The 22,471-nt window shown below is 36.4% G+C and overlaps 3 protein-coding genes across 3 annotated transcripts; 2 read left to right on the forward strand and 1 right to left on the reverse strand.

Moving 5' to 3' along the window:
• Positions 1 to 517: 517 nt before the first annotated feature.
• Positions 518 to 1,057, forward strand: LOC117793217 (the record flags this gene model as incomplete). The annotated part of the gene is made up of 1 exon (XM_034633509.1): positions 518 to 1,057. A coding segment is annotated over one exon (540 nt), but the record flags the coding sequence as incomplete, so codon positions are not given.
• A 1,585-nt stretch (positions 1,058 to 2,642) lies between these two features.
• On the reverse strand, positions 2,643 to 3,239 carry LOC117793219. The gene has a single exon (XM_034633510.1). It carries the CDS (start codon positions 3,237 to 3,239, stop codon positions 2,643 to 2,645), a length of 597 nt encoding a protein of 198 aa, XP_034489401.1.
• Positions 3,240 to 17,966: 14,727 nt separating this feature from the next.
• LOC117793220 (sterile alpha motif domain-containing protein 5-like) lies at positions 17,967 to 18,338 on the forward strand (the record flags this gene model as incomplete). The annotated part of the gene is made up of 1 exon (XM_034633511.1): positions 17,967 to 18,338. A coding segment is annotated over exon 1 (372 nt), but the record flags the coding sequence as incomplete, so codon positions are not given.
• Positions 18,339 to 22,471: the final 4,133 nt, after the last annotated feature.

Consider the following 22,471-nt stretch of genomic DNA (forward strand, 5'->3'; position numbering starts at 1 on the left):
TCATTTGCATTTCTTTTGATTTTCATTTTGTTTTTTGAACTCAAACGCAATGAACTTGACATGCAATTTGACGTGCGATTCGTACTCCTTTCTTCCTTCTCTCCTTCCTTCCCTCCCTCCATATTCAGCTGCATTTTTGAGCCTGACCTGCACTGACGTTTGCTGCGTGTGTCAGTCACTCCGCTTGTCAGTCACAGCGACTGAAGCACGCAGCGCACAGTTGAAATTGAGATTGCAAACCGGATTTCACGATGTTATTTTTTTGTTTTTATTTTTATTGTTTTATTTGTATTTTGACTTGATGAGCGCCTTAAATATAAGAACACAACGCTCAGAACATTAGAAGTGTTTAAGAGCTCGAATTAAGCGCAGTTCCCAAAGGAGTATTTTGACAGTATTATAAACAAATTCAAGTCAACTTCAAGTGTAAATCAAAACAAATGGCTTTAAAATGGTAAGAGTTGTTTAAGTTAACAAATCGATCGTTTTTTTAATTCTATTTATTTTTTCATTATAGTTGCTGTTGAGCTGTTGTATTGGGCTGTTAATAAACTACAGTCTGGCCCTGCCGCGTTACAGTCAAAACTCGTTAAGAAGACCGTTTGATTTAAAAGCAGCCGGCAGTGAAACAATCTTCTCCTATGCAGGCAGTCCACAACCGCCGATGGCATTAACAGGGAATTACAATCTAATTATGCCCGATTATTATGATCATCATCCGGCAGAGTCAATGCAACTGCAGAACTTTGCCAGTTTCTATGATGCTGAAATGAGTCCGGGCAATGATCTGGGCATGGATGAGTCACAGTTCCTCTCCAGCACACCTGTCCGTAGACCACAGCCCATCAATGCCGAGGAGCAACGCATCCGACAGCAATTGCCGACTGTGGACATCACGAGGGAGAAGAAGGCACTGCAGAAACTGAAGAAGGGCAGCACAGTGCCTCGAGGTGCCGAATATCCGGAATGGGATCAGTTTGATTATGATCTTTATGGTGTGAATCCGGCGAAAACAAAAGTACAATCACGACTTCTAGAAAAAAAAACGTATAATTGAGAGCAACTATGGAATTGTTGTTCATCTTATCTGTTTCTTGTTTTTGTTAAGTAATGAAATAAATTATTTATTTATTGAAAATGCAAGGCGTTATGACATATTACTCTAAAAGCTTTTAAGAACCAACTCTTCCAACTCTTCTTTTTTTTTTTTAGCTCATCTTAGTATTTGTTAGTTAGCCAATTTGTTTGATTGCGCATTTAGTCTGCCGCTCGCTGAATTTAATTAACAACAAGATTCTGTCTGAGCGACAAACAAAACAAAACAAAACAAATTTGGAGATTGGAATTTTGAAATTTCATAGCATTATTTAAAATCTGTTCGTTAAGTCGCATTCCGCTGTCTCCAATAATTTTAAAGGTACTTCGCTGCTCACTTGACACTTCCGCATTGACAGTCAGTCGCATCTCAAGAGAGGAAGCGAGCTGTCAAGTGCGACAGCAACAGCAGCGGAAGCTGCATCATAATCATGACCCTTGTACGTTGACACCTTGTAATGCCACCTCGCCTCCAACGCGACACATTAGCGATGGACAACCACAGACATTCCGACTTATGACCAGCTGTCAGTTTAAGCCCGGCCAAAGCAGTTGTTGGCATTTTACACATTTGACGTCATGGCTTAGAACGTGTTTATCTGTTTGGTAAGGCTGAAGCTATTTCTTGGCATCTCCCAATTGGCACTTCAATTCTAAGCAAATGACTAAGCCAGAATTGAAGTAAATAAAACCTGAACTGATTTGAGATATTTACCAATTAGCTGGCGAATTTTGTTATGCGAGTTGAAAGCAATTATTAGGTGCCAGAATTCTCAGTTTATACTGAAAAAGAAAGTAGTTTAACCGTTATCGGATGATAATATAAATTTAAAAAAAAGATAAAGGATACAATAATATTAAAGTAACAAAATAATACTATTAATTTTTTTTATTTTTAAGCAAAAGTCGCAGAATAACGCTAAATTTCAATAATAAAAAAAACTTACGAAATGTGAGTTTTGTATATTCTTTATTTTTATAAGAAAGTTAAAAAATACTAACTTTTATTATTAAAATAAAGCACTAACGTAATATGATTTATGAATTTTCTTTATGTTTACACAAAAGTTACTGAATAGTAGATATTTTGATTTTTAAATAAAAGTTAAGTAACATGACTTATTTTCTAATTTAAAGAAGATGTGTTATCATTTGAATATAACAAGTTGAGCAATAAATATATTTGTGTATGTTGCCCAACAAATGTTGTTACTATGCTTGGCAACATTGCTGCAAAGTAAATGTTGTGAGACAAAAAAAAGCTCTTGCATACTTCTAGGCTGGGAAAGTAATGCAATTATAACTGTTTCTCAGTGGTTTACTGCTCATTAATTATAGGCTATGCGTGAGTCAAGTGAGTAGTGTGCTAAATTATAAAACAATAAATAATATATGTATTTATTCAATACGAATTAAAGTCCATAAATGAACTTTGACAAAATAGGAATTATATTAAAACATAAAGATTTTAATTATATTTCATACTGTAACAAGAACTCACAGGTACTATTAAATTCGATCAGTTTTATATTTTAGCTTAGTCAATGTTAATTATAGGGATACTTGACCAGCTGTTCTTGGACATGAGGATAAGTGCGTCTGCCACGTGGTCGCAGTTGTCCCTTATCATTCTGTTGTGCACCTGGTGGCACATACACACTATTCTTCTTGCAACCACTTGCCGCAGGCTGCGTTTGCGCACGTGCCGCTTGCAACAGTTGCTGATGATCGCCATCAATCTGTCCGGGATTGAGAGTTAGCTGTTGACATTGTCCATTCGGCTGACATTTGGTTACAAAGCGTTGATAGCTTCTTGCATCGCCGGGCAACGATTGCTTGTAGTTGTACGTGTCCAATGTGGCACTTTGCGATTGGGCGCTATAGTCACCCAAACGAGGTGGTTGATTGAAATTCCCACTGGCCATTGGCGACGGCCCAGAGCCATGACCTGCATCCTGTACACGTTGTCCAGTTGGCAATGTGACAATGGCATAAGGCTGTGGATTGCTGTTATGTGGTTGCTTCTGCTGTGGTTGCAACTGCAACTGAGGTGGACCATAGTGGGTCGCTGGCTGCACATGAGTTGCGGTGGCGACTGTCAGCCTGCGGTGCATTGTAGTAGCTATCAGCTGACTGTTGAACATGGCTCTGAGTCTGTCCCTGACTTTGTACCTGTGCCTGTGCCTGCACCTGAATCTGTCCCTGTCCCTGTGCCTGTGCGTAGTAGCTGATGGGCGGTGCTGGTTGTGGCAGTGGTGCGGTCAGACTAACTGGCATTTGTGGGTAATTGGTGTTGACCAGCAGCGGATTTTAAAGGCCGACGAATGCAATTGTTGCACAGCTTGTTGCACATAAAGTTGCTGTTGTTGTGGTGGCACATTGACCGTTTGATGTGCCATAAATCGCTGGCGCTTTGTGCGCTTGCAACTCGTAGGTGCGTCCATGTGGTCCCAATGTTTGCACAATAAACCTCCTCGCTGGCTCCTGTACAGCTTGCTGTGGCTGCGGCGACAGGTGGAATGGTATATGCGGGCGTGGATAATGATATTCTTGTGCCAGCCCGCAGCTCAACAAAGTCAGCTAATTGAGGTAGTAAATTAATAAACAATTTGTTGAGGGCTCAAACAAAAGGCACAACTTACCGTACAGACCAGAAGCAACATGATGGTCAACAAAAACAACTAAATATCAAATTAATGTGTCGAGTTTTAAGATATTTCGTTGACGATGTTCACGCTCCGCTGGCTGGCAAATGATTGAGACTAAGGCCGTCGAGATCATTGGGTTGGACTTCCAGAGAAGCGTCATTTGAGCAGCGACAAAGGCAGCGATCGCCGGAAACTTGTTTCTCGTTTAACTGTTGATTTGATTTGTAAGTGTTGTTGTTGTTGTTATTGTTTTGTTAGCTGCTCGGCTTCATTTGTTGTAACAGCGAGAAATTTCATAATTTCTTTTTTTTGTTTTATTTTATTATTATTGTTATTTTTTTTTGTGTATGTTTTCTTAACGCTTTGTTTATATATTTTGTTGCTTCGCATGCTGCTTCAACGTTCGTTTGCTCGTGGCATATTTTGGCTATCACTCACGTACCATTTTGTCATAGTTAAGAGCCGACTTTGGCTTCGCTTCGCTTCATTTGGTTTTACCTTTAGACGCATATCTCCGCATCTTCACATAATTTCGAGAGGGCCGTGAAAATGATTTCTGCTTGTTTTCGCCACAAAATTCATCTTTCCTCACTTTGCTCTTGGCCACTTCAATTTGATGTTGTACATTTCTGTTGAATTGACTTATGTTTTGCCCATAAAAAAGTAAAAGTGTGATTCCGTTTGGCATTAATGTTCCACACTTTTGTTGTTGTTTTTTGGCCTACGAGTGTAAATAAATTTGCATTAATTGTTGCTTTTTTTTTGGTGGACATTTTTTGTTTATTTTTTTAAGTTTTGGTTTTGATTAAGGTCTGCTAACTGGATTTGCATTGTAAATTGGTAAGATATGTTTACAAATGCGATTTAAATGCAGGTGTGGCAGCTCATTTGATTAATGTGATGTTCGAGTCAAATTTTAATGCACACATAAAACTGGATACATCATTAAATTTATACGTCTATAATTATGCTATTTTGAATTTGATTTCCAAATCGAACTATGCATTTATTTCATTTTATAGCTTTTATACGGCCATTTAAAAGATATTGCAGCTTATTTTCAGTTTAATCGTGAAAAAAATGATAACATAATGAAAAACAAATGATCTTGGGAATTTCATAGATATGTAAATTAAATGATTTCAATGCCAGCTTTTGTTTTCTTGTTGAAACCAGATGGATGAATAATTTTATTTAATTTGTATTAACTTATAGTTTAAAACTGATAACGGATAAATAAAAAAATAAATAAATAAAATAAATTCGGATAAAATATTACAGATAAAATGTGTTTGATTTTGTATTATAAATTAATAACTAATTGAGTAAGCATTTGTAAGCTAATGTTTCAACAAATTAAATAATTTATAATGATTAATCGTTTTGGGTTTTGCAGTTTACAGCATAAGCTTTATGTGAAATTGCTGCTTCAAAATATTAATATTATATTATATTATTATATTATCATTAACTCCAACCCTGTGAAGCTTAAAACTGAATTAGCACACTTTAAGTGTATGTACATCTAGATGACAAGCATTTTGTCGTTATTGTAGCAATAACTCATTGTTTATAGATCACAATAAGCTGGGCTGCTTTCATTTGAGTAGCTGACAGAGACTTTCTTCTTGTTGTTAGCCAACATTTCAAGTGCCTGGCAGACATTAGATCGTCTACGCATTGGAGAGGGCTACGCAATATGCAAACATCAATCACAGAGGGAAGGCATGTAAAATGCACTTGAATGCCACTGACACAGACACAAACGCAATGTTACCGGATCCGGATTCGAGCACGTGCATATGCGTTGTTGTTGTTGTTGTCAGTGACGTTGACGTTGTCGTTGTGCGAGGCGGCTAACAAAGCGTCTTCTTGGCAAGCAACTGCCAACACTTGACATTCACAATGAATATGCAAGGCACACACACTCGCACACTCACATACACACTCAGACTCAGATTCGCATTCGCGGCAGCTTATCACAGCGCTCGAGTAGCGCTTAATAATGCAAGTGGCCAATGCTGCGTATACGCAATCTGACTGTCTTGACTTGGCAGGGTGTTAGAGCCCAAGGCAAGGGACAGAGAGAAAGAGAGAGAGAGAGAGAGAGGGGATACGGCTATGTCTATGCGTTGTCTGCAATGTTGCCTGCCTCCTGCTGCATTCATGAATTGCATTCAGGGTTAAAAGCCGCGTTGCGCGTTGTATGCAACATCAGATGAGATAGCGCACGTGATGCCTATAGAAACTGCAGTTGCAGTTGCAGTCAGACTGTGTGTATACGTGTGTGTGTGTTTGTGTGTGTGTTGGTTATCTTTTCAGCAAGCAGACAGTTAGACAGTTGAACAGGAGGCCGAGTTTGCTTTTGCCATTTTCCACATGAAGCGTCACTTTAGACACCTTTCAGTGTTCTCAATTCCTGGCTTTTCAGCACCTTTTGCTTTAGTTGCGGCGCCTAATTAGGCACACCTGCCGGTGTAACTGGCCTGGCTGACTGGCAAATTAGTCAGCCGCAAGTTGAATGACCCTTGGCCCCCATGTTGGCTGAGCTCGTAATCCAAAAAAGAAATAACCAAAGCTTTAAGCAGCTTCCTACAACAATGCAAAATGTAGTATGGCAAAAAAAGCAAGAAAATCAATTGCATAATGGCGCATGTGTTGCGCTCAACAACAACAACAACAACAACAACAACAACAGCAAAAGTATAGAGAAAACAACAGTAAATTGCAACTCTTTTTCCATTTGCAGCGCGTTGCCAGAAGTAGAAAAACAAGGAGCAGAAGTAGAAGAAGAAGAGGAACAAATTCAACCACCAGGCGACGCCACCTCGACTTGCAGCAGCGTCAGAGATTTTTTGTTGCTGCTGCCATATTTTTTTTTTGTTGCTGTCGGAGACAAATACACACATACACACATACACACATACACACACACCCACACACCAACACATCAAGACACATGTGTGTGGCTGGCTGGCAGGCAGCTTTGTTTGCACCCGCACAGGAAGCCATTTAAGTGCGGCTTGAGAAAATTGCCGACGCGACGGGCAGAGTGAAGAGCTAAGCGCTGGAAAGAGATGCAGATATATGTACACTGAAAAAAGACCAACTTCTCAAATCAAGAACATTCATCTTAAAATGTTGATATTAAAATAAGAACATTTTAAGACCATATTACTTATATTAAGAATCTTTTTTAATTTTAAGTTTAATTTAATTTTTAATTTTTTTAATTTAATAATTTCTTATAATTTAATAATTTCGTGGCGCTCTGGTTAGAGAAACCGCTTCAGTTGTGAATCCCACTCGTAACAATTTAGAAAAACATTTATAAAATTACCAAGACAGAATAAAATATGTATAAAAGTTAAAAATTTAAAAAAAAAGTATGAATTCGAAAACTCATTTTGAATTTTTATAATTTTTGATTTTAATTTTAAGAACACTTGTTCCTAAAATAAAACTTGGTCTTACTTAAAATGTTCTCAAAAGCAAGATGTGTTTTCTAAATCTATGAATTTTAAGTTCTCAACGCATTTTTTTGACCAAAATTTTTAGTTTTGAGATCAAAATCTTGATTTTAGAACACTTTTTTTTATCAGTGTAGACAGAGAGAGTAAGGGAGAGAGACAAAGGGAGACAGAGGTAGCAGGATAGGTAAAAGGATGTACCTAACGAGCGCGTCGCTGGCTTAATTATTAACAGCAGCAAACGTTGAGCCCGAGACAAAGTTAGAGCCCAGAGAGAGAGAGAGAGAGCTTAACTTTGTTGGGGCCTATCATTTACGGGGCTTGGAAACCTGCTCAGTGCTAAGCCGCTCAATTGTTGAGCGACTCAAGCGCTTTAATAGGCTTAGAATCGAGTCAACTATCAAAACAAGTCCGATAAAAGCTCCAGCACATCACACTCACACTCATACACATACACACACACACTCACTCTGATGTTCGTACTATAATTTGCTTGTGCTCCAATTGCCACGCAAACAGCTTTGTCAACGCAGCCCAAATGCATCTGTGTGTGTGTATCTGTGTGTGTGTCCCTCTTCTGTCTCAATTGTGCTACGTTTCGTCTATCCACAAATATACATACATACATATATGCATATGTGTACACATCTGAGTGTATGTGTGTCCATCTGTCTGCCATGGCGCCTTTAAATATGCAATGTTTTCGGTTCGCTGAGCTTTCGTCGTGCACTCGGACTCATCCACTTTGACTTTTGTTGTGTCATTTGCTTTTGATTAATTTTTTGCTTTTTATTTTCGGTCACATGCACTAAACAATATATGGTACATAAGCAATGCTGTCTGCATTTGTACAGGGTGCTTTTTTATTAAATATAATACTTTTAAAAATACAAATAAAGAGCTTAAAATAGCTAATATTTTATTTTTTTGTATTGAATAAAGAGAATGAATATTTAGTTAATTAGGTGAAGTTTCGCTAATAACAAATTAAATTTTGCTACAAAATTATTGTATTTATTTCTTATTTTAACAGGATTGCTAATAAGTTTGTAAAACATATTTAATTAAAAAATCAAATAATTTAAGATTGTTTAAATATAAATATAAAACATTTCTATAATTTATTAAATATTTTGCCTCTTTTTTGATTTAATTTTTATTAATTCTAAATATTTTAAAATAAATAATGTTGAAGTATTTTCATTTAAAATTTTAATTCAGTTTTTTAGTGAAATCTTTACTTATATTTATGAATATTACATTATAATTTATGTTTAATTTTTGAAAATCATGATCGGTTATACTGTTTAAAATAATTTTATTTATTTGCGTTTTATAATACCTATCTCTAATTTATAATTAAACAATTTTTTAAAATTAATTTTGTGTTATGATAAAATACATTTAGTCAATATCCTAATGAAATATAAAACAAATGTTTTTTAAATTTGGTTAACTAAATCGTTAAGTGTTATAAGTTAACTAGTTGCCTTTAAATTTAATAATAATTATGCATGTTGGTATTTTAATAATATTTTCTCACAGTTAAATCCGTCAAGTGAGACCCTATAAATTTGTGGATTTATAATGAAGGTAGCATCAGCAAACACCCGCTGTCTTAACGGTATGCTGCCGGAAGGCTCCACTGGCGGCGCAGTCACAACGAAATGCTGATTATTGCAACAATATCAAGAGCAGCAGCAGCAGCAGCAGCAACAAGCTGCAGTCAACAACAACAACAACAACAACAATAACAACTGATGCTGCTGCTGCTGCTGAATGCGGACGGACCTCTGACGTTTATTTGCAGTCACTGCATGTGTCGCCATCAGCGTCAGTCGAGATGATGATGTGGCACAAAATATGCCCAGGCGTAGTCCAAACTAAGCTGCCAGCCTCTCGTCACATTTTCTGTCTGTCTGTCTGTCTGTCTCTCTGTCTGCCACAACAACAGTAGCAAAATACAAAAAAAATCAACAAAAGAAAATTAAAAAAAATAAAATAAAATACAAAAAAACTGCAGAAGAAGAAGATCAGACAAATGAGGACGGCGGCGGTGACATGATAGCCGCCTGGGAGCCTGTGAGTCTCCGTCTGCTGCGCGTTGTCTCAACGTCGACGTCGACGTCGACTTCTACGCTGCCGTCAGCGTCGCTGCTACTGCAAATGTTGCAGACGATGTCGTCATTGTCGCTGCATGCGTTGCATTTTACGCCACGTTTTTTTTTTATTTATTTTTTTTTTGTATATTTCTTTTTTCTTTTCCACTTTTTTTCTATATTTAAATACGCTGCGGGTTGCAGTAGGCGGCTCGTCAGCTGAAGCACTTCATTTGCTTCACAGCTCATTCATGTTTTGTGTCGAGCCTACGCTGCAGTCAGACGGACAGACAGCCAGACAGCCAGATTGCCAGACAGAGCGTCAGCGTCTGGTCTAAGCCGAGGTAAACACCCTCGACAGTCGCTTGTCTCGCTTTGCCGCATGTGGCAAGCTGCCTGTTTGCCTCACCTACTTTCTGCACTTAGACATGCCACGGCTGCCACTGCCTCTGCCACTGCGGTGGTGGTGGCTGCCTCGGCATACAAAAAAAAAAACGAGGAAAAAGTAAACCTCCCCAACTGCGTCGTTGCTGCTGCTCCTCGCGGCCTATGTCTGGTCTTGGGTCTGCTTGGGTATCGCTTACAACAAACACTTGCAACGTTTGCAAGCTTCTGCTCCGCCGCACGGTCGTTGCCGTCGTTGCCGCCGTTGCATTGGCGTTGCGGAGGCGCTGACGGCGACGTTAACGTTAACGTTAACGCCAGAGCTAACGTTACGTTAACGGCGGCCTTCCTGGCTCGATAAGGTTTTGCCGAGCTCTCTACAAATCGTTGCTGCCGCACATGCAGCATAAGTTGCATGTTGCCCGTTGCCAGCTGCCAGTACGTTCGCGTGCTTTGCATACTTTGGTTGCGTTCATTTTTACTGCTGTTGCTGCTGCGCGCGCGAACAACTCACGAGTTTTAGTTTCGGTTTGTTTTCAATTTACCATTTTCCATTTTCCATTTTCATTTTTCGATTTTGGATTTTGATTACGGTTTCCAATTCGTTTGAAATTCGCTGGGCAATCAACGTTCAAGTCTCGACGATTGCGTGTTTTGTGCGCCATTTCGTGGCGCCACCGATTTCCGCCGCTGTTTCGCCATTTTCGCGGCATTTTCGCGCCATTTTTTTCGACCGTCATTTATTGAGTTGTCTACGTTTACACGAAGCTAAATTGCATAATTGTGCCAGGACTATCATTGCCTATTGCGTGTGGCATGTGGCATGTTTAGTCTACAGCTTGACATTTTGGACAGCAATTAAAACAACAAGTGGTCCCTGAATATGTCTAAATGGACGTCATAAGCCTCATGAAGACATTCACATTTAGTGTTGAAACATTTGCTTATTTCGTTAACCACAACAAGTTGAACAAAAGCTGCTGCTAACTGCCGCAAGGATTAAGTGGCACGCCAACAATTTAGCATTGCAACAGCTGCAAGCGGAACTAAGTTAATTCAGCCAATTATCTCTTAACACAAACTGTAAGTATCTAAATTGAGGTTGTTGTGGCTTATTGAATTGAATCTTGAATTTATTAAATTAACATATTGAAATTGTATATTTTATTAAGGCTTATTGCTTAATTTAGCTTAAATAAAAATAATTTAATACTGTTTAATATAGTTTTAAAATTGTTATAAATCCATATTATAATTGAGTTTGTTTAAGCTGAGGTAAAACGCTTTGAAAAGCTTTTAATTCAAATTTTTATTGTATGTTTTAAAAACTAATTAAAGCTAGTGTCAATTAATTTTATAACAGTCTAATAAAAATTGAAACGTTCAAGAATAAGGCACAAAATGGGATAGCGCAAAGTCAAGTGCACTATAGGAAGTTCTTTTACTAAGAATCATGAAAATATTATGTGAAACTCTGCTATTCATTGAGATGTTAAACTAGTTAATAAATTTTGCTTAAGAATACGTTAGCTTTTATTTAAGCCCACAGCATTGGTATATCTTTGAATAGTTACTCGAAAAGTGAATGCACAATTTTTTGCAGACATTGCATTCGAAAAGTCTTCTTTCAAACCACACGAAAGAGTATTGCAAAACAAGAAAAAGATATTCATATATAAATATTATGAGGGAACGGAAACCGCAAAAATGTCGGTCCTTGACAGCCCGTCTTAAATTTGCATAACAAGCGGCAAACGAGTCCTGGTTTTGTGTTCTGTTTATGTTCTCTGTGTTCTGTTAAAATCCTCAAGTTGTAATTATGTGCAAACAAACGCAGCAAATGCAATTTCAATTAAGAAACAGCAAAACAACAAAGGCAAAGAGGTGCATTGGTATGATGGAAGGGGCTGAGGGTAGAAAAAAAAGTGAAATCGAATCCGTTAACATCACACGCTTGTTAAGCCGCCCTCGTATAAGAAAGATGGTACTCCAACTTTGTGCTCTTGTGAGGTTTCTCCCTTTCCAGGGCGACCGCAAGTGCGTAGCCTGTCAGAGGCTGCAATGCTCCTGTGTGTGTGTGCGAGTGTGTGCGTGAGTGTGTGTCTGACTGAGTGCTGAGTGCCGTGTACCAAGTGCCAAGTGTAGCGTCAGGTGCACTGACATTGACGCACACAACGACAACGACAACGGGAACGGCAACTTTAAAGGCGGGTAACCCTGCCACAGCCAGCTGTTGCAAGTTGCAAGTTGCAAGTGCCAGCTCCCAGCAGCCGCAGTGTCTGCTTGCAATTTTGTTGCTGTGCGCCTGTTAACATGCAGCTCCGTCTGCAAGTGCGTTCCAGTCGTCGTTGCATTCTGCCTGCTTTTCAGTTGCATACCCTGTTATCATGCGAATCAACAAATGGCTATGCTACATCTTAAGTTTCATCGATCACAATCAATATGGACATTTTAAGTAGCAACTGGCTACAGTGTATTATTGTTAGTATTATTAGTCAATTTCTCTGAACCGTTAATATCAGGGACCGTAATCATTATAAGTTTTATTTTAAAAATCACGCTTTAATGATTATATAATGATTCTTACGATTTTCTTCAAAGATATCATTATTTTTGATCAAGAAAATAAAACTCAAAAACAATGATTATAAATGACATTTATTTTTTTCGCTCATAATAAAACTCAACAATAGATTATGTCTTCTGTGTTAAACTTTTCGACATGTGATGTATCATATGAAAGGTATTGAATCATAGATCTAGAATATGTAATCCTAGACTATTGTTATGTTTTATTTTGAGCGAAAAAAAATGATTATTTTTGACTATTAAAAAATAATGATTATCGAGTGAAAAAAATCATTATTTACGGTCTCTGGTTAGTATCAAAGATGCTTAAAGGTTTAATATTTATATTGAAACAGTAGAACCAAGTGTATTTTTTTTCAAAAATGACTATAGGGTATCTACTAGCCCACTGTTTTAAACTAGATCAGGAATGGGTAACTTAGTTCTGCAGGTGAACTCTACAACATCAACAATTTTTGTTTTAAAATTGTTGCGAGCTATTACTGTGTTCAGCGCCTCGACTCGAAACAGCACATTTGATGTGTGTTGTTGTTGTTTGTTTTGGCGACATTGTGAGGACAATATGCAAAACATTACTATTTGCGTTTAGTTAGTAAATTGAGCTAGCTTTCACCTCTGATTCAGATCTATAGTTTTCATTCAGGTTTTCCAGAAAAAAGAGACGAATATCATATTTTCGTTTCTCCTCTGTTATTTCTACAGTGTAATTATGTAGAAGACATATTTTAATATATAAAGTCATACACAGATTAAATAAAGTGAGATAAAGGGTATCTTCTAGTCTACCACTTTCAAGTCCTGCATTTGTTCAGTTTTTTTTCCTGCTCGCCACATGCTTTGTCAACATGGCGCAGCGAGGAAAATCAGTTTCAATTCAACTCCCAACATCAGCTCCAGCTTCAGCTCTAGCTCCATTTCTAGGCTCCAACTCCAGTTCCAACTCCAACTCCAACTCCAGTTGCAGATCCTGTTGCTGCATTGTGCGCCTTTTGTGTGCATTGTTGTTTTCTGGAGGTGGGCGGATCCAGCAGCAGCAGTTGTCGTTGCAGTTAATTGAAAATACTAAATTTCCACTGTCTAGACGGCAAATTATATGACAATTGTTAGAGAGCATGTTTGACTTTCATATTAAAATTAATTACTTAGGTTGCTTTGCATAAAAAATTGACACTGGATAAACATTAGAGAACGAGTGTATAAAAAAATGTATTAAAGCTTATAATGTGATTACATTTGTGCATAAATTAAATTTTTTTAAAATAATTTTAGAATCTCTGATTATTTTACAACTTTTCGTTTAGAAATTCGGATGACGTGGGATATTAAGTACAGATTTTGTGTCAATATAAGAAGAACCTGTCGACTTTATTAAGTGTATACATATATTCGTAGTTGAGATAATGAGCTTATTCCATATAGTAGTTTTTCAAGAATATCCATTTAGCTACTCCATGATTAAACTTAATTTTCAGCAAGTTTTATATTACCAATTAAAATCGAATAGTTGTCAAATATATCTGCTTTTATGTGGTAAACAATCTGCAAGTATATTAATTTTAAAATCGATGGTCCGTTCACATGTATGCATTAAATTTAATTAGTCAATAATTCAGTTTTGCGAGCAGACAATTGGAATATAATTCACAGGTTTGTGCAATTTTCGCACATTTATGGCCTTAGGGGAACTAATCACACGCTGTATATAATTAATGCCATAATTGCAAATGCATTAAAGTTAAGGAAATCTCATAAACAGGAAATTGAACAAAATTTGCACAATATGCAATTACAAACGGAAATCGTGCGAAAGCCAAACACCTTTGACAACTGCTCGACATATAAACATGCCAAGACACACACACACACACACACACACACTCAGAGAGAGAGAGAGAGATGGAGAGAAAGAGTGCGACAGAGAGAGGGAGTAATTTTGCACTTAATAAACAATGAAATTGAAAATTTAAGACGCTTATCTTATCAGTGTGGCTGTGGCATATGTAAATTTTGACATTACAGTCATGCAAGTAATTACACTGACCGCCTGAATTCACCAGAGATTTTATGCATTTCTTAGTTGCAGCTGATCGCATATGTGTCTGTGTGTCTGTGTGTATGTGTGTGTGTGCTTATCTATGTATGCTATCTGTGCAGTTTGGAGATTCATTAACTGTCTTGGAAAATCAACTTTGCCTTGTGCACAAAACATCTTCTGCCAAAATTGACTTTACTGATTTTGCTTTTGCATTTTATTACGTGTTTATTATGCTAACAATGCGAGAAAAGTTCAAGGGAAAATATGTCGGCATATGTATGTGTGTGTGTGTGTGTGTGTAGTTGCAACTGTGGCAAATATAAACAGTGGCGCAGTTGTTGGGAGAGGAAACGGAGCATATGCATGCGTAAGTGGACAAGTTGTTAGCTTTTCGAAACTACATACAAGAAATCAACTTTGAATATGAGCAACTACTAATGAAATTCTGGCGTTAATGAAACTTAGCTAACTCTACGGAATATCTTAACAATATACGCAGCAACTAAGACAATAACTATAGTAGAAATTTCCTCAAGTCATAAAACAATTTTAATCTTTTAGTTTTAACTAGAATCTTCAGTAAATTTCAATTCCACAAACTTCTAATTAGTGTAAAGAGAAACTTAAAGTAATTTCTTAAAGCGGCTTTTAAAACCAAAATATTTATGTATATGTTTCAGTTAAATTTTTATTTTAAATATTATTTTGAGATTCACAAATTTTCTATGAGAATCTGACTCGTTTTACATCAGGGACTGAGTTGTTATCTTAATAGTTTTGCAAACCAAGTAATATGCTTAATTATCTCTTCTAGCTTTGATGTATTAGTTACATACATAGTTTCAATCAAATTTTCTTTCTTTAAATGCCAAATAATCTACGTTATCTTCAGACCGAAATACTCAGTAGTGAATGCATCAAAATGAATACATGATATTATGTTTTCATGTTGGAAATATTTATCAATGCTCTGCATATTTGTATGCAGACTGTTGCCTTAAAATCAATATAATTTATTAGTCTGCAGTTTCATTTGCTAACAGCTTACCTCCCCTCCCCATCCCCGCTCATTAACATTTGGCCATTTTGAAATATGTATGTCATATGAAATGCTGTTGATTTTGGTATTTGGCACCACAAACATGTATTTGATCAATAGCAAATGACAGACAAACTCAGCTTGAACTCTATTTACAAATGAAATATCTTATAAATATGTATGTCTCTGTGTGTGTGTGTGTGTGCGTGTATATGTTAATAAATCAACGCACAGAGAATGTCGTTTGACCACTCCACTTAATGACAGCTGCAGCAATTCGAGTCCGTAAACTGTAACCACATAACATATTTTCATTAGGATCCTTTTGGGTGTTTCTTTAAATTCGTATGGAATTCGGAGTTGGGTTCCAGGCACGAATGTCTGTCGCACGAGTGGCCACCTGCTCTAAAAGCCAGACGAATGTGTTAAGGAAATGGCAGCAGATATATTTCCAGTGGCAGGCAGCCATTTGCATTTCATTTTTCGACAAGCAAAATATTTTTCAGACACACAACTGAGCACACAGAATCTGTCTGTGAGCAGTATAAATAGTTAGACGACTTTCTTTTGTCTTTTGTCGAAGACAAGCCTAACGGGGGTTGCTGCCTCTGATTGTCTCAATATGTGTATCTCTCAGTGTGTCTTGGCCCATAGTCCATCTGTCATTTTAAGTGGCTTATTCATATGCAAGTGGCTTCCGGGGCTAAACATATTCAAGTGTTTTAGTGGCCCGTGTACATGACCGGGCATTATCATTAAGTGCTTATAGGCCCGACAGTCGTGAGTGAACAATGACGGCTATTAACACAAATTGATATACCCGCCCCGTCCTCTGACTTGCCCTGCTCTTGACTAGACGACTTGTCAAAATATTGCAGATTTTTGTGTTTGCAGGAAGTGACAAGAAATACAATAGAGGCTGATAATGTAGAACTTATTTAATAACAATTTATATTTTAATGCATGAAGTATAACTTGCAGACGTAAATTCGGCTTCAATTTAGGCTCTATTTCAATGGAACATGTAGAGAAAATCGGGTTTATATACTATTTATATAGCAAAACTGCAGTAAAAATTTTAATAAATGTAATAAAAGCTTTTTTTGTAAATTGAAATAGATATAGAACACTCAAAAACAAAACGCATATTTACTATTTAAAAATTTGTAGGTTCATTTTATCAACTGTAGCTAAGATGGTTTAAGTTAAATAGCTGAAAAATATTTTGACGTTAAATTTTGAGAAATTATTGTCAATTTTAACAATATCAATCAGCTGAAATTGCAGGGATTATTAAAACTATTTAAGACTTTCGACTTTTTAGGCTTACAATTTTCAAAATGCTCTATTTCAATGGAACATGTAAAGATAATAATACAATAGAGGCTGCAAATGTAGAACTTATTTAATTACAATTTAAATTTTAATGCATTAAGTACAAATTGCAGAACTAAATTAAGACTTTCGATTTTTTAGGCTTAAAATTTTCAAAATGCTCTATTTCAATGGAACATGTAAAGAAAATCAGGTTTATATACTATGTATATAGCAAAGCTGCAGTAACAATTTTAATAAATGTAATAAAAGTTTTTCTTGTAAAACGAAAAATATATAGAACACAAAAAAAAAATGCATATTTAACATTTGTAGGTTTATTTTTTTCAACTGTACTTAAGAATGTTTGAGTTAAATAACTGAAAAATATTTTGACGTTAAATTTTGAGAAATTAATGTCAAATTTAACAATATCAATCAGTTGAAATTGCGCAGAATTATTAAAACTATTTAAGACTTTCGACATTTTGGGCTTACAATTTTCAAAATGCTCTATTTCAATGGAACATGTAGAGATAATAATACAATAGAGGCTGCTAATGTAGAACTTATTTAATTACAATTAAAATTTTAATGCATTAAGTACAAATTGCAGAATTAAATTAAGACTTTCGACTTTTTGGGCTTACAATTTCCAAAATGCTCTATTTCAGTGGAACATGTAGAGAAAATCGGGTTTATATACTATCTATATAGCAAAACTGCAGTAACAATTTTAATAAATGTAATAAAAGTTTTTCTTGTAAATTGGAAAAAAAAAAATGCATACTACTTTAACATTTGTAGGTTCATTTTTTCAACTGTACTTAAGAAGGTTTGAGTTAAATAACTGAAAAATAATATTTAAAAAATCAGTCATTTAAAATTGAACGAATTATAATTAAATAATTAATTATGAGAAAATAGACCTAAAGTCAATTGGTTATCATTTGCGACCGTTCTTGTGATTAAGCATACGCACCATTGCACGCACACTTAAAGCATAAGTTTGCTTTCACTTTATGACTAAACTCTGTTTCTCATTTCTCTCGCCCTCTTTTTTCTTGCTCTCTTCTTCCATGTGACTATCTTTCGCCGTCTCTACAGTCCAGTTGTTGCTATGAAGGCAACGGCCAGCAGCAGCAGCAGCGCCGCCAGCAGCAGCAACCACTTGGAGCCACTGGCGGGTGGCAGCACCAGCATCACGAGCAGCAGCTCGAGGCCGCGATTTCAAAGGTATCATTCGCACCGCTGGATGTGGCAGCACCCTCAGCCGCCACGTGATACGCGAACATGCCGCACCACAACATCGTTTGCGAGTGGCTGCGTACCATTGGCCTGGCCCAGTATGGCGAGAGCTTCCTCGAGAATGGCTACGATGAGCTCGAGATTTGCAAGCAAATTGGCGAAATCGATCTGGATGCCATTGGCGTGGACAATCCCTCGCATCGTGGTAAGCTGCTGAAGAGCGTGCGTACGCTGCGGGAGAAGGGAGCCGCCATTGTCTATGTGCTCATCAATGATCCGAAGGCGATTAGCAGCAGCAACGAGATTCTTGCCTCGGATTGTGATACGCCCGTTACGATGAAGGAGCTGGAGGCGGTCATGAAGCGACATCTCGAGGCGGATGGCATACGCCTTACAGCCCATCCCTATTCCACGCCGGTGAGTGTACGAGCATTGCCAACAGGCACTGTACAGTTGTATGGTTTGCTTATCTTGGCCATTCTGTTTACCGCTTGCAATTTGCATGCGCTCGCTCCATAGGGGACTAGTTATACCCGGTACACAAAAGCTGAAAGGGTGTAATAAGTTTGTGCAAAACAAGCTAGTTATACCTTTTACTTAAAAAATAAATTAAAGGGTATATTGTGTTCGTTGGATGTATGTAACAGGGAGAAGGAGGCATCTCCGACCCTAGAAAGTATATATATTCTTGATCAGCATCAACAGCCGAGTCGATATTGTAATAATATAATTCAAACTGGAGCAATTTGTGCAGGAAGAGCTTCTGCTCCTCTATAAGACTTTATTCAGAATGATTCTTAAATGTTAATGTTGGGTTTGGCTAACCCGAAAACATGCCATACTTATATCTATGTATTTAAGAAGGCATATACATATGTATGCAGAAGGCATGCATATGTTATATATGCCTTGACCACTTGAGCTGCAAAGTGCAAGCTCAGCATTCCACACTGCGATCGGCTTGTATATAAGCAAGGGATCGTATTGCTTATGCGCTGGAATGTCTATGTTATTCTAAGCGGTCTTTAATACATTTGTATTTGTATATACGTTATGACAAAGTGTCACAATGTATTGAGGGATTGCTATACCCTCTGATTTATGTAAATGGCAGGGTAGATATGCTACACCTCCCTTTTTAAAGAAATGACGTAATACATGTAGTCATTTAGTGTTAGTGTTATTTAATTAATTATTATTATTTTTTTTTTAAAAAATTAATTTATCTTATATAAGTATATCTATTAAAAATGTTTTTATTTTTTTTGTTCTCTTTTTAAAACGTTTGTGTTCGTTGACAAATTTTTATTTTAAATATGTTTGAATTTACGTTATATTTTATTTTTAACTTTATTGGAAGAAAAATAATATCTTTTCTCCTTTTTTTTTTTTGGTTGATCAGACCTTTTTTTTTTTTTCATGAAACATTCATTGATTATATATTTTTAACCTATCCTTATGTACTGTTTGTTTCTTATTTTTGCTATCTTTAATTGTAATGTTATCTTTATTATCTATATCTATGACCTCAAATGGTCCTATATATGTAGAATCTAACTTGTGTCCTGCTTCATTTTTTAACAAAACTTTATTTCCTACTTCTATGTTAACATCTATTGTTTTATTGTCATAATTTTTTTATTTCTAGTTTTACTATTCTCTAGTGATATTCTAGCTCTTTTATACGCTATTTCTAGTCTAAACTTAATTTCTTTTGCGTAATCATCTACATTATATAATGGATCTATTCTAGTCGTTTTATTAAAATCTATGAACTGTCTTGGAAATCTTCCAAAAACTAGTTCGTATGGACAATAGTCGTGTGTTACCGAGGGTGTTGTATTGAAACAATATGTGAAATATTGTATCCAAATATCCCAATCGGTTTTGTCTTCAGATATGTATGAACGAACGTATTCATTGAATGTTCTATGGCTTCGTTCTATTGTACCTAAAGTTTGGTGATGATGTGCAGTAGACGTTATATTGTCTATCTTTAAATATTTGCACAAGTCATTTATTACTGAATTCTTATATTCTGTTCCCATGTCCGTAATGAACGTCTTCATTGGACCGTACTTTAGAATAAAGTTTTCAAATATTGCTTTGGCAACAGTTGTTGCACTTTTATTTGGAATTGGAATAGTTACTAAATACTTAGTTAAATCGCATATTAGCGTAACTGCATATTCGTTGCCATTCTCTGAGCGTGGTAGTGGACCTATAGTATCTACTATCACTCTATCAAAAGCTGTGATTGGTGTTTCGTTAAAGTCATTGGGGTCTTTATATGAGTTGTTGTTTTTGATTTTTGGCATTTTTGACATTTACGTACGTACTCTTTGACATGACGAGTCATGTTTTTCCAATAGTAATGTCGTTTTATTTTAGCTAGCGTTCTTGTAATGCCATTATGACCTCCTTGAACTGGATCGTCATGAAATTTAGACAGTATCGCTTCTTGATCTTTTTCATTTTTTATTAGGGTCACCGGCTTGAGTAGCGCTACTCTTAATATATTCAACATTTTATTGCCCATATTTTTGAAAGATTCAATTGAAATTAATTCAAAGATCTTTTCGCTCGGTGCCACTTTGAGTTGGCTGATCTTAAGTATACCGGCTTGCATTTCAAGCCTTTGGAAGAACTGACCTAAGTCAAGATTTTCATTGGTGTACAGATCGCTAACATCAATTCTTGCTATAATTTTTCTTCCATGTTTCAAAAAACATATCTGATTTTTTATTAGCAAGGCCACTACTTTTCGTACTTCGTCATTACAAATGACTTCATATACGTTGGGCTTAGAAGCGTTGTCAAGAGATTGCATAGGCAAATCTTCTTGATCTTTTCCTGCGCAGGATTTTTTCTGTCTATACTGTTGCCTGGTAGTGACTTTCAGGACTTTATGTTGCATATCTTTTAGTTCTTTTATATTAATACGCGAAAGTGCGTCTGCTACAAAATTATCTTTCCCCTTTAGGTATTCTACTGTGAAGTCATATTCTTCAAGCTCTAGCCGCATGCGAGTTAATTTTGAACTGGGATTAGTCATAGAAAAAAGATATGTTAATGGTCTGTGATCCGTTTTAACAGTGAAGTGTTTGCCATAAATATATGGTCTGAAATGGGTAATTGCCCAATGAATTGCTGCTAACTCTTGTTCTGTTGTGCTCTTATTGCTTTCCCCTTTTGTAAATGAACGAGATGCATAAGCTATTGGGAGTTGAATTCCGTCACGGTTCTGAGTTAGAACCGCTCCGCAAGCTTGTTTACTAGCATCTGTTATAATGCAAAATTCTTTGCGAATATCAGGATATTGTAATAACGTGGGGTGCATAAGTTTTTCTTTTAGGTATTGGAATGCGTGTTGGCATTCACTTGACCATTCAAAAGGAACATTCTTTTTACATAGTCTAGTTATGTGCCGTGAATAATCGGCGAAGTTTTTTATAAATCGACGATAATAATTGCAGAATGCTACAAATCGTCTTGCGCTGTCCGCATCATGAGGGACAGGATAATTTTTGATGACGTCAAATTTCTTGTCATCCGGCAATACTCCTTTGTCAGTGCATTTGTGACCCAAGAAAGTCACTTCATGCATGAAAAATGAACATTTTTCTGGATGCAACTTTAGGTTATATTTCCTACATACATTAAAAACATCAGTTAAGTTTTTAATCATGTGTTTTTCGGAACATCCTATCACCATTAAGTCATCCATATAAAGGAATGCCTGAGAGGGTTCTAAACCCGAGAATGCTATAGTCATCATTCTCTGAAATGAATTTGGTGCTATTTTAAGACCAAATGGTAATCGCGTGAAGCGATATGAGCCATTGCTCGTTGAAAAGATGTTATATTTCTTGAACTTTCTTCAAGTTCAATTTGGTGGAAACCTGACATTAAGTCAAGGCATGAAAAGTATTTAGCTCTACCCAGTTGGTCTAGAATATCATCAATTCTGGGGGCGGAATTTATCAGAAAGTAGTTTTTTATTGATTTGGCGATAGTCTATTACTAATCGCCATTTCTTTTCTTCCGAATTTGGTAATGATTTTTTCGGAACTAACAAGAGTGGGCTGTTGTACTCGGATACAGACGGTTCTACGATTTTGTCGTTTATTAATTTCCCTACTTGTTTTTGGATTTCCTCAACTTGGCTATGCGGGCTTCTGTAGTTTTTGATATAAATGGGTTCATCATCTTTAAGTCTTAATGTTTGTTTATAAAAATTATTTGTCGCTATTGGTTCGGTATCCAGTCCGAACACATCACTATACTTGGTGCATAATTCTGTTAATTGATTTCTGAATTGTTCTGGAAAATTTTTCTTTAATTTTGAAAGTACTTGTTCGCTTCTATTTTCTGGATTAGTGTTATGAATGTCGTAATCTGTTAAATTTTCAAATTGGATTTTGTCCACTTTGACCAATTGGTCGGAATTAGTTGTGTTTAGAAGGCGAATGTATACATGTTTGGATGCTGCTATTGTATTTGCAACATAAATTCCATTATGTATTTCTTGATTAGGAACAAATATATAA

Source organism: Drosophila innubila, unplaced genomic scaffold (assembly GCF_004354385.1).
Source record: "Drosophila innubila isolate TH190305 unplaced genomic scaffold, UK_Dinn_1.0 19_U_U, whole genome shotgun sequence".
Classification (NCBI taxonomy): domain Eukaryota; kingdom Metazoa; phylum Arthropoda; class Insecta; order Diptera; family Drosophilidae; genus Drosophila; species Drosophila innubila.